Source organism: Colossoma macropomum, unplaced genomic scaffold (genome assembly GCF_904425465.1).
Source record: "Colossoma macropomum unplaced genomic scaffold, Colossoma_macropomum, whole genome shotgun sequence".
In the NCBI taxonomy this organism is placed as follows: Eukaryota; Metazoa; Chordata; class Actinopteri; order Characiformes; family Serrasalmidae; genus Colossoma; species Colossoma macropomum.
Genome location: NW_023494789.1, coordinates 26,955,083 through 26,969,840, shown reverse-complemented (window position 1 = coordinate 26,969,840; position 14,758 = coordinate 26,955,083). Strand labels below are relative to the sequence as shown.

The following is a 14,758-nucleotide window of genomic DNA, read 5'->3' as shown; positions in this document are numbered from 1 at the left end:
AAGGAAAACACCTTCTTCACTTTTAATGTAAGGCAATGTAAAAATGTTTTTATTACATTTATTATTTGGCCTAATTCATTGTCCTCTCTTGAGCTGTGCCTGTGTATGAGTGGAAATCAGGGAAATTTTGGATGCATTGTTGTACACAAGTATGTACATATATATTAAACATTTAAAGCTAAAAATTAAAAAGTGCCTAATATAAGTAGAAACACTGTCATGCGTGTGAACCCGTTATGGCATTTTTAGTCAACTGGTGTTTTTTTTGCTCTTTAAAGTACTGACATATCAGGCATAACATTATGACCACCTCCTTGATTCTATGCTCATTGTCCATTTTATCAGCTCCACTTACTATGTAGGTGCACTTTGTAGTTCTACAATTACAGACTGTAGTCCATCTGTTTCTCTGCATACTTTGTTAGCCCCCTTTCACCCTGTTCTTCTGTGGCAGAACACCCATGGGACCACCACAGAGCAGGAATTATTTGGGTGGTGGATTATTCGGAGCACTGACGTGGTGGTGGTTTGTTAGTGTGTGTTGCACTGGGTGGATTTTTAAATGCCATGTCCACTCACAGTCCACTGTATTAGACACGCCTACCTTGTTGGTCCACCTTGTAGATGTAAAGTCAGAGACGATAGCTCATCTGCTGCTGCACAATTTGTGTTAGTCTTACTCTAGTCTTTCATCAGTGGTCACAGGATGCTGCCCACAGGATGTTGGCTGGATATTCTTGATTGGTGGACCATTCTCAGTCCGGCAGTGACACTAAGCTGTGAGGTGTTTAAAAACACCAGCAGCACTGCTGTGTCTGATCCACTTGTACCAGCGCAACGCACACTAACACACAACCACCATGTCAGTGTCACTGCAGTACTGAGAATGATCCACCACCCAAATAATACCTGCTCTGTGGTGGTCTTGCGGGGGTCAAGATTATTGAAGAACAGGGCAAAAGGGAGCTAAGTATGCAAGTATTGAAGCAGATGATCTACAGTCTGTAATTGTAAAACTATGGATATGGTTTTAATGTCATGGCTTATGGGTATATGTTGAGGATAAATCAGTTGACCGTTTGATTTGATTTAGATTTAAATGTATCCATAAATTCCACATGAAAATAGTTTCCTACATCAACAAAATTACTGTCTGAAAGAGACAAGTGTGCTGTTGTAGTATATACTGTGTGTATATGTGTGTATATGTGTTACTATTAATTGCATCACTTTTTTCAGTGTATGCTAAATTTTTGGCTTCATTTGGATTCAAACATTACATTTCCTACTGAGACACAATCATCTCCCACAGCACAGTCTAGTTAATTATTATATGGGTAGTTTAATGTTTCCCCGAAGTTATTTGTTCAGCAGAAGCAGCATGTTTGACAGTTGTGTTGGCAGATAATCACCCAGACCCCTGAGAAGCGTTGTTTATGGCAGTCAGATGTGATCAAGGCATGATCCACTAGAACAGTGCTTTTCCAGTCTTGCTCCTGGAGTTCTCCTGCGCTGCACATTTTTTTGCGTTTTCCCTGCTCCCCACACCCATTTAACCTCATAAAGGGCTTGTTAATTAGCTGATGAGTTCAGGCAGGTGTGTTGGGAGTAGAGAAGACGCTACAATGTGCAGAGCAGGGCTACTCCAGGACAAGTATTGCTTTAACTTTCACCTACACTCTTAACAACAGCAGTGCCAAAAAGGGTTCTTTGGAGTGATGCCATAGAAGAACTATATTAGTTTAACTAAGAGAACCTTTCAATGGATAGTTCTCTTTGCAAACGAGATATGTGGGGGTGAAGAACCTATTTTAAGTTTAGAACTGCCATGTAATTTGAAGGTTCTACATCAGTCAAGGACTTTTCTTTCCAAGAACCGTATGTCAAAGCCAAATGCCATTTAGGAACCTTTAGTTTTAAGAGTGCATTTATCCCCATATGTCAGTCGTCAGTCTAGATCAGGCCCAGTCGCATCATTTTTTTTGCTTACAAAGTTCTAGATGAATGGTCTAATATAGGTGAATGGTGACAATAACTGCCTTTAAATGCTTAAGCGTTAATGATTAGTCCAAGCAACTAATAAAATATAGTAAGACATCAAATATACACTTACCGAGCACTTTATTATGGGCTGGTTTGAGTAATTCTATAACTGCTGATCTCCTGGGATTTTCACACACAGCAGTCTCTAGAGCTCACTCAGAACGGTGCAATAAAGAAAAACATCCAGTAAGCAGCAGTTCTGCAGATGAAAACGCCTTGTTGATAAGAGAGGTCTACAGAGAATGACCAGAGTGGTTAAGGCTAACAGAAAGGTTACAGTAATTCAGATAACCACTCTGTACAATTGTGGTGAAGAGAAAAACATCTCAGAATGCACAACACGTCCAACTTCGAGGCAGATGGGCTACAACAAAAGATGACCATGTCAGATTCCACTTCTGTCAACCAAGAACAGGAACCTGAGACTGCAGCGGGCATAGGCTCATCAAAACTGGTAGTTGAAGACTGGACAAACATAGCCTGTTCTGGTAGGGTCAGAATTTAGTGCCAACAGCATGAATCTATAGACCCAACCTGCCTTGAGTCAGCAGGCCAGGCTGGTGGAGGTGGTGTAATGGTAAGGACTTTTCTTGGCACAATTTGGGCCCATTAATACCAATCAATCAGCCTATTTGAGTATTGTTGCTGACCATGTGTGTCCCTTCATGGCTACAATTGACCATCTTCTAATGTCTACTTCCAGCATGATAGTGCACCATGTCACAAAGCCAAAGTAGCCTTGAACTGGTTTCATGAACATGAGATTGAGTTCAGTGTTCATCGATGGCCTTCGCAGCCCCCGGATCTGAATCCACTAATACATCTTTGGGATGTGGTAGAACGAGAGATTCGCAGCTCCTGAAAAATCTGCAGTAATCACATGATGCAATCATGTCAACATGGACCCGAATCTCAAAGGAATGTTTCCAAAATCTTGTAAAATCCGTGGCATGAAGAATTGAGTCTGTTTTGAGAGCAAAGGGAGGCCCTGCAGTGTATTAGTATAGTGTTCCTAATAAATTGCTTGATCAGTGTATTTTGATACATGATCATATTTTTAAAATCTAATGATCATTTTAATAGTACAATTGTTTGACCAAAAATATTTTTAAAATAACAAATCTTAAAACTTTAAAAAATATTTGTCCACTGAAGAAAAATTCCTAAAATAAAGGTGCTGTTTAAGAACATGTTTATGATCATGTTGAGTTTTGGGTTTTTTTATTTGTCTTCAGAAATAAATTTTGTGGGTAGGTTACTTTGCAGTGATTTGTTTCGCAGTGGTCTTAAACATTTCCACTTTTGACCACCGTCACAGACTCTAAACAGATGAGACATCCGTTTTGAGCTTGAAAAAACACATTTATTTTGAACACTGTTTTCGTCAATGACTTTCCGTTTTTAAATAATTATGTTGTCGCTTCACTACTCAAGCCAGAAATTAAAATTAAAAATCTGCAAATATGTAAATGATCTGCCTTTTGACCTGATATCTAGCTCTGTTGCCAGTCTCTGTCTTGATGAGCCGTTTATGTAAATGGATGTGAATGGATAAACTGCAGCACAGGACTGCTACAAAAGCCCTGCTGCTTAATGTTCACGTTCATTTATGTCTCTGAAATGTGACTTTTTTTTTTTTTACACATGTTAATAGGCTTTGTCACAGATTTCTTTTTCAGTGCTCAGTTTGGTCCTCTGAAATACTTTGCTCGGTTCATAAGATGATGTCCCTCTGGTGTAGAACATTTCGAAAGACATTCAAACAAAGTTCCAACAGCTATGGCTGGTTCCAGGAAATGACCTCGCAATGTGCATCAGCCGACTGAAAAATTTGTGATTCCTCGCACTGAATAAAAAGTTTCTTAAGTGGGTTTTTAGACATTTTTCAGTAGCTAACTGAAGTGTTTATCTCAGTGTCTAATGATAAAAATGGACTTTCACAAATATTTTAGCAGGTCTTTATAGTATATGTCTTGATAAATCAATAGAACCTTTGAGATTCGGTGTTTTTTTATTTTTTTTTTATTTCTTGCACACTAGAAATAGGCTAGAACCAAGTTGGGGAAGGGGAAGTGGGGGCTGGGGGAGTTGTGACAAAAACATATCAAAGTTAATCTTACCATGAGACATTTCAATATACTGCACTCTGGACATGATATGTAGCAGAAATTATTAAACTTTCAAAAAAAAAGAAACTTCGCGATCTTGCATGCACTGTATAAACCAGCAATGGCACCACATCGCTAACCTCACTTTAACAACCCAGGGTCAAATCCAGTATAGTTCATTAAAGTTCAATTAAGTACTACAAAGAACTGCAGGATCTAATATCCCTCGCTTTCCATCGCAGTCTGCTCAGGTGCCCTTGTGCACAGAACCAGTCCTGAGTTGTAATGAAAGGATAATGTGGAATGCCAGGTATGGTTTCAGAACCTTTTTTAAGAGCTCTACCTCATGGACTAGCAAAATCTAATTTTTATTTCCTTCATAGGCTTCTTGCATGCGCATTGCCATAGGCCAAACGTAGAATTAAGCATTTTTTCCACTTCCTTTTTATTTATTCCATTGTGTTCTTCTTCTGTCAATATATTATTTGTGAACTAATTTGTGAACTAATGGTTTGTTTAAATGCGGTGACTAATCAACGTTTTCCCTTAAGGATGAATGCAGAAATCAAGTAGTCACTCAATTATTAAACGCTTATTTTTTTCGGAAAGCTATTTAATGCTGTAAAGGGCTGCGGGTGATTGTCTCGTAACACTGCAACAGCATACTTAGTTAAAAATGTGGCAATGTGGACAAATAAGTACACTTAAATGCTTTGTATGCTCTACTTATTTTCACAATTTACCATTATGAGGCTTTCCTTTCATAAAGTAAATTAATTATTTGATGCTGTAGAACATTGTAGCCATAGCGATGCTTCATATGACTCTTCATTGCAATACCTTGATTCAGTACACATAATGAGTTACCACTAGGGAGTGTGACATTTTATTCATGGCCAGGGTCATTTTTGGAATGTTTTAAAAGTCTTTGCCTCTGATAATTCAGCAAAAATAATACATATTTGGATGATCTGAGTGCCCAAGTGGCCGCTTTTAGCCTACTTTCACCACATTACCAGCAGCACAAACCATCACATGATATTTCCATTTAAACTGAATGTAAAAGCTCTGTAGCCCTCTGACTTGCACAAAAGTAAGCCTTATCACATATGTGTATTATATGTGTAATGTAATACAGTGAATTATTCTTTATATTTAATGTAATGATTATAAAAACAGATAGTTGAGATACTAAAATCTAACTGCTGAGGCGTGTTTGAAGTCGTTATGAAATACTCTTTACATGCACATCTATGTCCGCCTCTATATGAAAGTCACCTTAAACCACCAAGTGTATTGATAGATGATGTAAGAACCTGATTGTGCTAAAACTGAGGGGCTCACAACTTATTTTCTTTACTAGGCTAAAGAACAGCAAGCTAAGCAGCTAAACTGTTCCTCCATGAGTATACAGTGTGGGGCTTTAAATTTAAGTTTTTACTGAATAATTCACTGTAAAATACAATATATATATATATATATATATATATATATATATATATATATATATATATATATGATGTAGAAGAAAAACACAAAACTGGAGATGCATGGATTTTTTTGGACAGCAATGATATCTTACTCAACTGTCATACATCCTTCAAATGTGTATGTGTTTAAGTCTGTCTTAAGTAGTATTAAACTCATTGTGTGAAAGCAAATGTGTGACACTGTTAGCTTAATGCTAACACAACACAGGAAATTGTATTGAGGTGCTAGCAGAAATTAGCCTTTTTGGTGCAGTAGTAATTTTTTGAAGCAAAAAGACAAGATGAAGGTTTCTGTTATTGGTGTTGTACAATGATGAACGACAGGCAGTTTCTGTCCTCTTTCAGCAGTCCATAGGTGTTTGGGAACAACAGCATATGTTGCTGTTTATAGTTTATCTAAACTTCCTGACAAATGGTTCAATAGAAATAGTCCAAAATGACTTGTTGAGATTTTGTTCCTGCAGTGATGACACTGTAAAAAAATACATTTCTCAGTGGGATAATTCTGTTGTGGTTGGTATTAGTTAATGGAACTATAAAATATAGTTCCATATATGTTTGACATTTATATATGTGTATGTATATATATATGTATATGAACACATTGAAATATATGTGCATACATTGGCATTTAAATATTCACAGTTAAATATATTTGCTACATATATTTTTAAACTGAGCAAAAATATGCATATATTTTTCTATACGAGAGATAAGGCAGTTACTCCACTTTGCTTTGTGCCTAAGAAAACCTCTTAAAATAAAATCACAGTAATGCATGACATCATGCCTGATTGCCTTATTAGAATGCATCATGAATTCTGTTATGATCTGATAACATATAAACATGCACTCAAGCTGAGTTCAGTCAAAATCACACATAACCCCTAATCAGACTCACTGATCAACATTAAAGAACATCACAGACACAAGTGCACACAAGAGCACGCTCATCACTCATACACACTTAAGTGGCTTATAATAGCGCATATCAGATTTGAAGTCCTTACCATTTAAAAGGATATTGCTCTAACTAAGTATATGCCAAACATATTTCTCGTCCTATCTAATAATGTAAGGGGAATTGATCTCCCCCTGTAGTCACTTTTACTGTTTTCGCATTGTTAACGATTTACCATTTTTCAGCATGTCTCCCACATTTATGCATCATTCATATCTGAGCCTTGCAGCAACATGAATATTCTATTTTGTGAACAGATAAAAATGTGTTGACTTGCGCATGGCGAAATGGATGATTTGTTAGAACACGAACGTACACTTTGGCACTTAAATTAGTGGCAGCGCATCATAAATCACATCCTGCGTTGCAGGGACGGATATTGAATATTCCTCCGGTCACAGCAGCTTCAGTTGACAGCTATGGATTTGTGGGAGCTACTTTACGGCGCCTGCGATTGGCTCACCATTAAAACATTTTGATTTTCTTTTGTTAGCTGGCAACTACTGTACATCAGATTTTCATTGCGTACTTTGCAAGATTAATAGCCTTATCATATGACCGAGTGATTAGTAGGTTCTTAATACTTATTACTCGGCATTATCACGATTCCCTTGAGAGGCTACTGTTGGTAGCAAGGCGTGGTACAGACAGGGAAGATTACAATCATTCCTTGATTGAATAGTGATATTATATCAGCATGCAGGACTCGCATGAGCACCAGCTGTGTTTTATCCCTCCAAAAGTCAAACTCACATTAGTCATGCTCAATATCCACTCTGATTGGTCAGATTTTTATCTATTACACGACACTAAAGGGACATAAGGTACAGATAATCCATAGAGTAAGCGAGTGCCGTTACGAGCTGAACTCTCTTTGCACTTCAAAATATAAGGGCTGGCACTCATATTTGTGTTCTGTTCACCATTAAAGTCCCAAGGAGAGCATCGCGTGACTGGGCCTTCGCCTGCTGGCGTTGAGACAGGCTATCAAAGACAGTCAAATCCCAAATTATTTGCTTGATCTCTCTGTGTGTCAGCCCATTTCAGTGTGTGCGCAAAGTGTGGCCAGATGAAGCAGAAAGGGATACATGATAATGGTATTACAGCTTAGTGTCTCTGTATGAGAAGTGTCATGTTGTGCTTATGAAACGCTAAGACGTGATCTCTCAACGCCACTGTGGATTCTTCTCTGCTTCTATGGCACATTCTCGGAGCACACACTGTTCTAACTCAAACCACCTCACTCTTACCCGCTCCGTTCACTTGCCTATAACAAACAATTTCAGCCCACCACAGACCTGAAAAGATTAAAAGTGACAATATTATTTTCGATGCCGGTATTTTCCTCCAAGCGTGGCGTTGTTGTTCTGCCAAATTTTAATAATCTTCAATGACACAGAGAAGATGAATTACCAGAAGTAGTTACAGTGGTGTGTAATAGCAATGTCCGCGTAATGGAAGTGCACCATCTCATCCCTCCTTCAATTTTCCACCTTTCCTCCTGATTGAATTTGAAAGAATTTTAATGAGCTCTTTCTCAGAAATGGCTCTTCTCATTTGAGGGGATTCACCATGAAGAGTGTTTGCTGGAGAAAAGATGCAACGTCCATACCAGACAAAGATGAGGTTTCGGTGCGCCACCTGCTTAATTGACCCACTGCCAAAGGACTGTTGCCATAGACACAGATGCACAAGGAGATAAAATATCTGCAGTTCTCTGGATAACATAAGTGGGGAATTTCGTTCCAAATTGCTTTTAAAAGGTCACGTCGTAAAATGCTACCTCTTTTTTTATGACACTTGCGCTTACAAGAGTTTCTTAATCTTTTTAATCTTTCTCCTCTCAAAGAACGGACAAAAGCTGAACTCTAAGCTCTTTGATGCCTTTTTGATCTTCAGCAAGAGCAGGCTTTGGTGAGAGACCAGCAGAAAACAAAGCAAGTAGCCTCTCTGTGGCTGTAAAAATGTTTCTTTTCGTAGCTCAAAAAACATTGAATTGGCTTTTGTAACTGTCCCAAGCGTTAAACCAGCCCAAGTCAAATAAAACAGAATGAATTGAGTTTTTCCAAGTCTCATGGGATTGCCACTTGCTATCACAAGACACACACTTAAAAAAAATTTGTTATACTTAAAATAGATTTTATGCCAGATTACCACTTATTATAAGTTAGGGGAACTTTTTTGATGCTTGTATGTGTTCAAGTAGGATCTTTGATTTGATTCAGCGTAGTGAAATTTAGTCTAGTCTGTTGCCATTAGCAACTGGAGAGATTGGCATAGGAGACAAAATTTTTTTGGCTCTGGGCTCCGTCTATTTGCATATCGGGCGTGTCTTTCTTCTCTGAATTGTCTTTACTCCTTGTCTAACTTCCCTAGGGGACATTCTTACATTCTATATTTCCATTAATTGCTTAGCCTTGTTATTGTGTTACCATATTCTTTTTTTCTAGTTTGGTTCTAAACTGACTGGACATTACAGTGACCACTTTTAAAACAACTCTAATAAGTTGGACCAACATAAATTCAAACACCAGTAAATCAGGTTCGACAAACTGTCGATAATTCAGTTAAGTTCACGTAAAGAAGGTTGTATTGTGTGAGTGTGAAGAAGCTTTTTGCACAATGTAAAGGCAAGAACCTTTCTGTCTACAAGTGTAGAGGAGTCAGCGGGTCTTTGTTTTGCCCAGAAGTTGAGACTGATGATATTTATGATAGGAACCATCTCATGTAGCTCATCTAAAGCTCCAGGAAGAGCCTCACAGTGTAGCCAATAAACTGCTCTCTTTCCCTGCTGGGGTCAGTGCCACAAGGCCTCGTGAGGGTTTAAGATAAGACAAGGCGAGCTTATCATGCTCAGCGGTAACTGAGGAACAGAATGACAGGGAGGATTTTCTCCCTCTACCTCTCTGTTCCAGCAAACCTTTGAACTGCTGAGGGCTTGCTCGCTAACGGCTCCCACACATCTGCCAAGGCCTGCTGAGGGTGTGGCTTATCTACGTGAAATTGAGATAAATCATCAAATTTCACAAAGCCAGCAGTTCACCCAGTCTTGACTGATGTAATGGCTCGTGCCAGGTACATTGACTGTTTCACAGCGGTTAAATTTACAGCTTATGAAATTACTGGAAATTATGCCTGACTTATGTCCAACAAAAACAGCTTGGGCCACACTGTAGGCCATAGTACGCACTTTATTCTTAACCTAATTTCCCCATAATTCTTTTTTACCCCTTATGAATTGCCAAACAGCAGATGGAATTAAAAGTATTTTCTGGAATGAATCAATCAAACATCTGGTCGCGAGGCCCCTGTCATTACTTCTGATTTAATGTGATAGATCCCCTTTCATAAGGCCACACCAACTCCATCCATCAACCGACTATGAGGTTGCCCACCATTTCTCAGATGACTAAAGGCAAGAGGGAGCATGCTATCATTGGCGAGTGTTTCCGAGGATGTGCGAGTTTCACAGCGGGGAGGTATTATCAGCGAAGCCCTCTGTGGATGGTAGTATCTCCTTTGATTTGTGGATTACTGCTTTCAAAGGCACATGACGGAGAGAGGTGAGAGAGAGTAATAAGTAGGAAAGCGCTGAGGAAGGTGGTGACAGAAAGGCCTGCTTATTTAATTGCCTCAAACTGTATGCAAATTGTGTCTTCATGCAGACAATTTGATGCGGCCCGTAATAAGAAAAAAGCTGAGAAACTTATTTATGACCCTGACTTCAAAAGTTGCTAAATCATTTCTGTCAGAGGTAGTGTACCTATTTCAGAATAAACATATCTAATTGGTTTCGCGGTGGATATTTCCGTCGAGGAAAATCTATGATGACCATTTTTCTGAAAATTGAGCCATGGCTCTTTTTTCTTCTGCAAGGCTTTTCTGGGAAATTTAAGCAATATTTCCTCTTTATTTTTACCAATATAAAACACAGCAGATGTCACCACTCAGCAGACTTCTGTGGGTCTTCCTGTCAGTGCAGATTCCACTATGATGTGCTTATCAAGCCTTGCACCTGTCAGCAGCATCTCCAGAATCGATTTCCTCTCTGTAGTGTTCGTCTTCCAAATGCCTACCTGCTCTTAGAATTTAAGACTAATGATGCAGTCTTTGCACTATTTATGTCTGCCCTGTTGGACTCATGTGGTCCTGCTCCCTTGCAGGAGCTGAGGTGTTGTAATAAAAACAGATCATTAGAGCCAGCCATGTTTATTGTATGTGTGATCCTCTTGCAGGGAGTTTGGCCGCTGGAAAGTGAATAACCTGGCTGTGGAGCGGAGGGATTTCCTGGACTCCCCTTTACCTCTCACCCCTGAGTTTATTCGGAACATTCGACTCCTGGGGCGAAGACCCTCCGCCCAGCTAATTACTGACAACCTGATCAAGAAATATGGGACTCATTTTCTTCTCTCAGCTACACTAGGAGGTAGCCGTATCTTACAGACTACTGCTGTGCTTGCCAAACGAAATGTCCACTGCAAAAAAAAAGATATCTTAGCAAGTGAAAATAATATAAAAGGTTAGAACACAGAAGACTATAGCACTCAATTCTAGACACTTTTACTTACTTTATCACTGGAATCTTGCATATCCTTATCCTTTTTTGCACCACTTGACCAATAGAAAATATTAAGAATGAAATCTTTTTAGTAACAATTCTTGTCCTGTTAAGTTATCATTGAGGTTTTGTTATGAATCACTCTGACTAATCCAGTCTATGCCCACAAATGTGTTCTTCCTCAACAACTGTTACACAGTTGGTTTGCTGGTTGTAATGAGAAATTGTACATCATTTTTTGTAAAAATACAGATATTTAGAGTGAATCCTTCATTTCTAGTTATATTTATTTTTTGTATGAGTTTGAAGGGTCACACTTTTAGGATAGGCTGTAGTTTTGTACCATTGAGCTCATATTAGCTTAGTGTTAAATTTTCAACCTGCATAGTTTCAAATAGCTACAACAACACAGTCCAGCTCAGTAGCGTAGCATTTTAAACTGGGAGCTCAATAGTATGGAGCGCATCTAAACTCCAGCCTTGATTCGTCAGTTTGAATTGGATTTTTATCAGCATTCTGTAAAGCTCGTCCAACTTCACAACAGACACACTTGTGGGCGGAGCATGGATGAGGCAATTTTGCTCTCTTCTAGCATTAGTTCATAAAAAAAGCAAAAATCTGTTACAGCTTCACAGGATAAGACTTAACATAAGTGAAAGTGTCAAAAAAGTAGGTTGAATAATCTTATGACATTCTAAAAAGAAATAATAGATATCTTGCCTACATTTAAGATGTTTTCACTTGCCAAGATATCTTTTTTTAGGAAGATAGAAGAGAAATATATATTGTATATTTATGTGTTGTATCATTCCAGCCGGTTCCAATCGAGTTTGAGTACTGTCTGCCATATGTGTACTTTCTGTTGCAAAACAACAAAAGCTGTCTAACTCCCATATAGAACACTAGTGCTCACGCATATTTCCACTGCAGCTGGTAGTATGTCAAACCAGGGAAAATGACTGGTGACAAGCACTGATTCCCGTGGTCCTATATTTACTCTAGTGTATAGTGGTAAGTGGGAGGCAGGTGCAGCTAGATAGCTTCAGAATAACAGTGACATGATTATTTCTGTAAAAAAAAGCCCAGGATGATGTCTGAAATGGGTTTCCTCTGCAAAAGCCATACTTGTCGATTACTCCTCCCTGCTCTCTGCCTGTCAAAGGCTGCACTTACAAGTGGCTCCATGTAATGCAAAACTCATGGAGGTTTGCAACTGATGTGACCTCCACTGTTCCAGTAAACAAACAATATTTTGTACTGTAAGAAATGCGAAAGCGAAGAGTCATGTCCGTGCCTCGTGCCGGAGATATTTCTTAGATATAAATTGAATGCCTGAGTCTAGATTGGAGCTTATGGCCTTCATGAGGTAAATAATATAACAGTGATCGATGTGGGGAATGGAAATACTATCAACTACAGTTAAGAGTTTAATGAAAAAGGAATTACTGTAGTGACAGCAGCATCACAACAATACAAGTTATTTTTATTTAAGAGAACATTCAGGACCCAGTGGACTAAGCCTTTTTGCAGAGGCATTCTGCCGGCGTGTTATGTACAGAACTGCCATACCAGCCTAAATCCTCGGTTTATGGGCCGTGGGCTGTAATGAGGCCACAATATGCGCACGCAGTCCATGTGATCTTTCACAAACTCTGTTTTATTTGCCAAAGGTGATTTATACCTCTGGAGAATGTTTTGATGGGAAAACACATTATTTAATAATACCCCTATCCTTTCGGTCCCCTCAACTTTTTTGCCTTGAGTTTGTTGAAGGTTTCACTGCACCTTTTAAACCCTGCACCTCATGAGCACGTAGTTAGTTGGTGGGGCCACGTGCAGCTTGCATGAACACTGCAGTCTTAGTACATCGAATGTTAAGTTATGCACATTGTGGGCACATTTATTGTGCACACTTCCATTTGCATTTATGGCAGCTTCTAAATGGAAGTGTAAAACTGATTATATGCAACAATTAAATGCGTACAGTATGAGAACAGCGAACATAATTACCATGATGTATAATAAAGAATTGCACACAGACATACAGGAATGTGCGAATGTGCTTGAATACTGAACACTCAATATTTATTATTGGTTATAAGTATTAGTAGGTAAGTGAACATGTAGTCTTACTAGCCAATATGCATCAGTATATCTATCAAAATTATTATAATGTAAAACCAGCCAACCACCAATTCATATGACAAATTTAAACAAAAAAGCAACTCAAATTCCTTCAGTCACAATATTGCCATCAGTAATTTGAGTCTGGGGCTCTTACAAATAAAGTACGCTTTTACTCCAATCACATTTACAAGAAAATGAACCAGCACTGCTCATCTGCCTTGTAAATGCTGTAATAGTCAGTAAGAACAGCTTGGGTAATTTCAGTCATTTCCTCTTCACTTATTCAGGAGAGGAGGCTCTCACCATATTTGTGGACAAGAGGAAGCTGAGTAAGAAGGCAGAGGTGAGCGACTATACCAGCAACAGCACGGCTGTGACTCTGGAGGCGCTTCACCAGCTGGCTGCCTCCTACTTCATAGACCGAGAGAGCACACTGCGCAAGCTGCACCACCTCCAGATCGCCTCCACTGCCATCAAGGTGGGCCATTAGTCATGTCTCACTGTGAGGAGATATCATATTTCTCTGGACCACTTATGTCAGACCAGCACACATATTACTATGTTATATGCAGCATCTTATGAGTGGAAAACGAGAACTTCTACCATTTTGTATTGGATTAATGAAGCAGGTTTTGGCAACCAGCATTTGACTAACTTGTGGTGTTGCACCCATAACAATACCATATCTGTATCGGCCCTGATACTGACACTTAAATATAGTATCAATATCAGCAATGGAGCATATGTATACATGCCATGAAGCAATTTCTGAAGCAAGTAGTTTAAGATTTTTTCACACTTGAGACAAGCAGCAGTAAAAATGCTCATTGCAAAATCTATAATGCCAGTGTTTTGAGGGGCTCAATACCTCAAATTCAATATAGTGATTAAGGATAAACCATACCAAAGAGCACGGCAGTAGTTCTGAAACCAAATGTGAAGCTATCCAACCAGTAAGGCTGGCTTTACACAGTGAAACCTTCATTTAAATAGTTGCATGTTGTGAGTTGCCTGCAACATAATTTCCATGCAACTTGACAGTTACATGAAGCAATAAAAAAAAAACAGTTGCATGCAACACATTCAGTACCTTGTGTCAGTTGGGCGGGGGGTCTGTTGTCAGAGAAATTAGTGGTTTGAAAGTATGTCATTTGACATGATCACATGATATGTTATTGCCGTTTTGATTGGCTGTTCCATTAAACTTGTTCCATTAAGTTAAGACACTTGCAACTGCTGTGGCTGAGTTTAAAATGAGTTCCAGGAAGCTTTACATTACATATATTTACATACATTTTCATGCAGGTTTCAAGCCACTAAGGTTGCATTAAAAGTTTCACTGTAAAAAGCCAGCCTAAATGCCATTAATTCAGTCTGTGGCACAGAACACTGCTTTTATCAACATAAAATATTTGAATATAGGTACCTATTGAGTAGTTAGGTTAGACAGAGTTGGCATCAGGTATTGGTA

At 38.8% G+C, this 14,758-nt stretch overlaps 1 protein-coding gene across 1 annotated transcript in view; it reads left to right on the top strand.

Annotated features, from left to right (window-relative positions):
- Positions 1-14,758, top strand: part of brinp3a.2 (bone morphogenetic protein/retinoic acid inducible neural-specific 3a, tandem duplicate 2) — a 51,735-nt gene that overhangs the window by 21,922 nt on the left and 15,055 nt on the right. The window contains exons 3-4 of the mRNA XM_036570687.1: positions 10,838-11,028; positions 13,575-13,765. Coding sequence (XP_036426580.1) covers positions 10,838-11,028; positions 13,575-13,765 — 382 coding nt within the window. The remainder of the gene's footprint in view (positions 1-10,837; positions 11,029-13,574; positions 13,766-14,758) is intronic.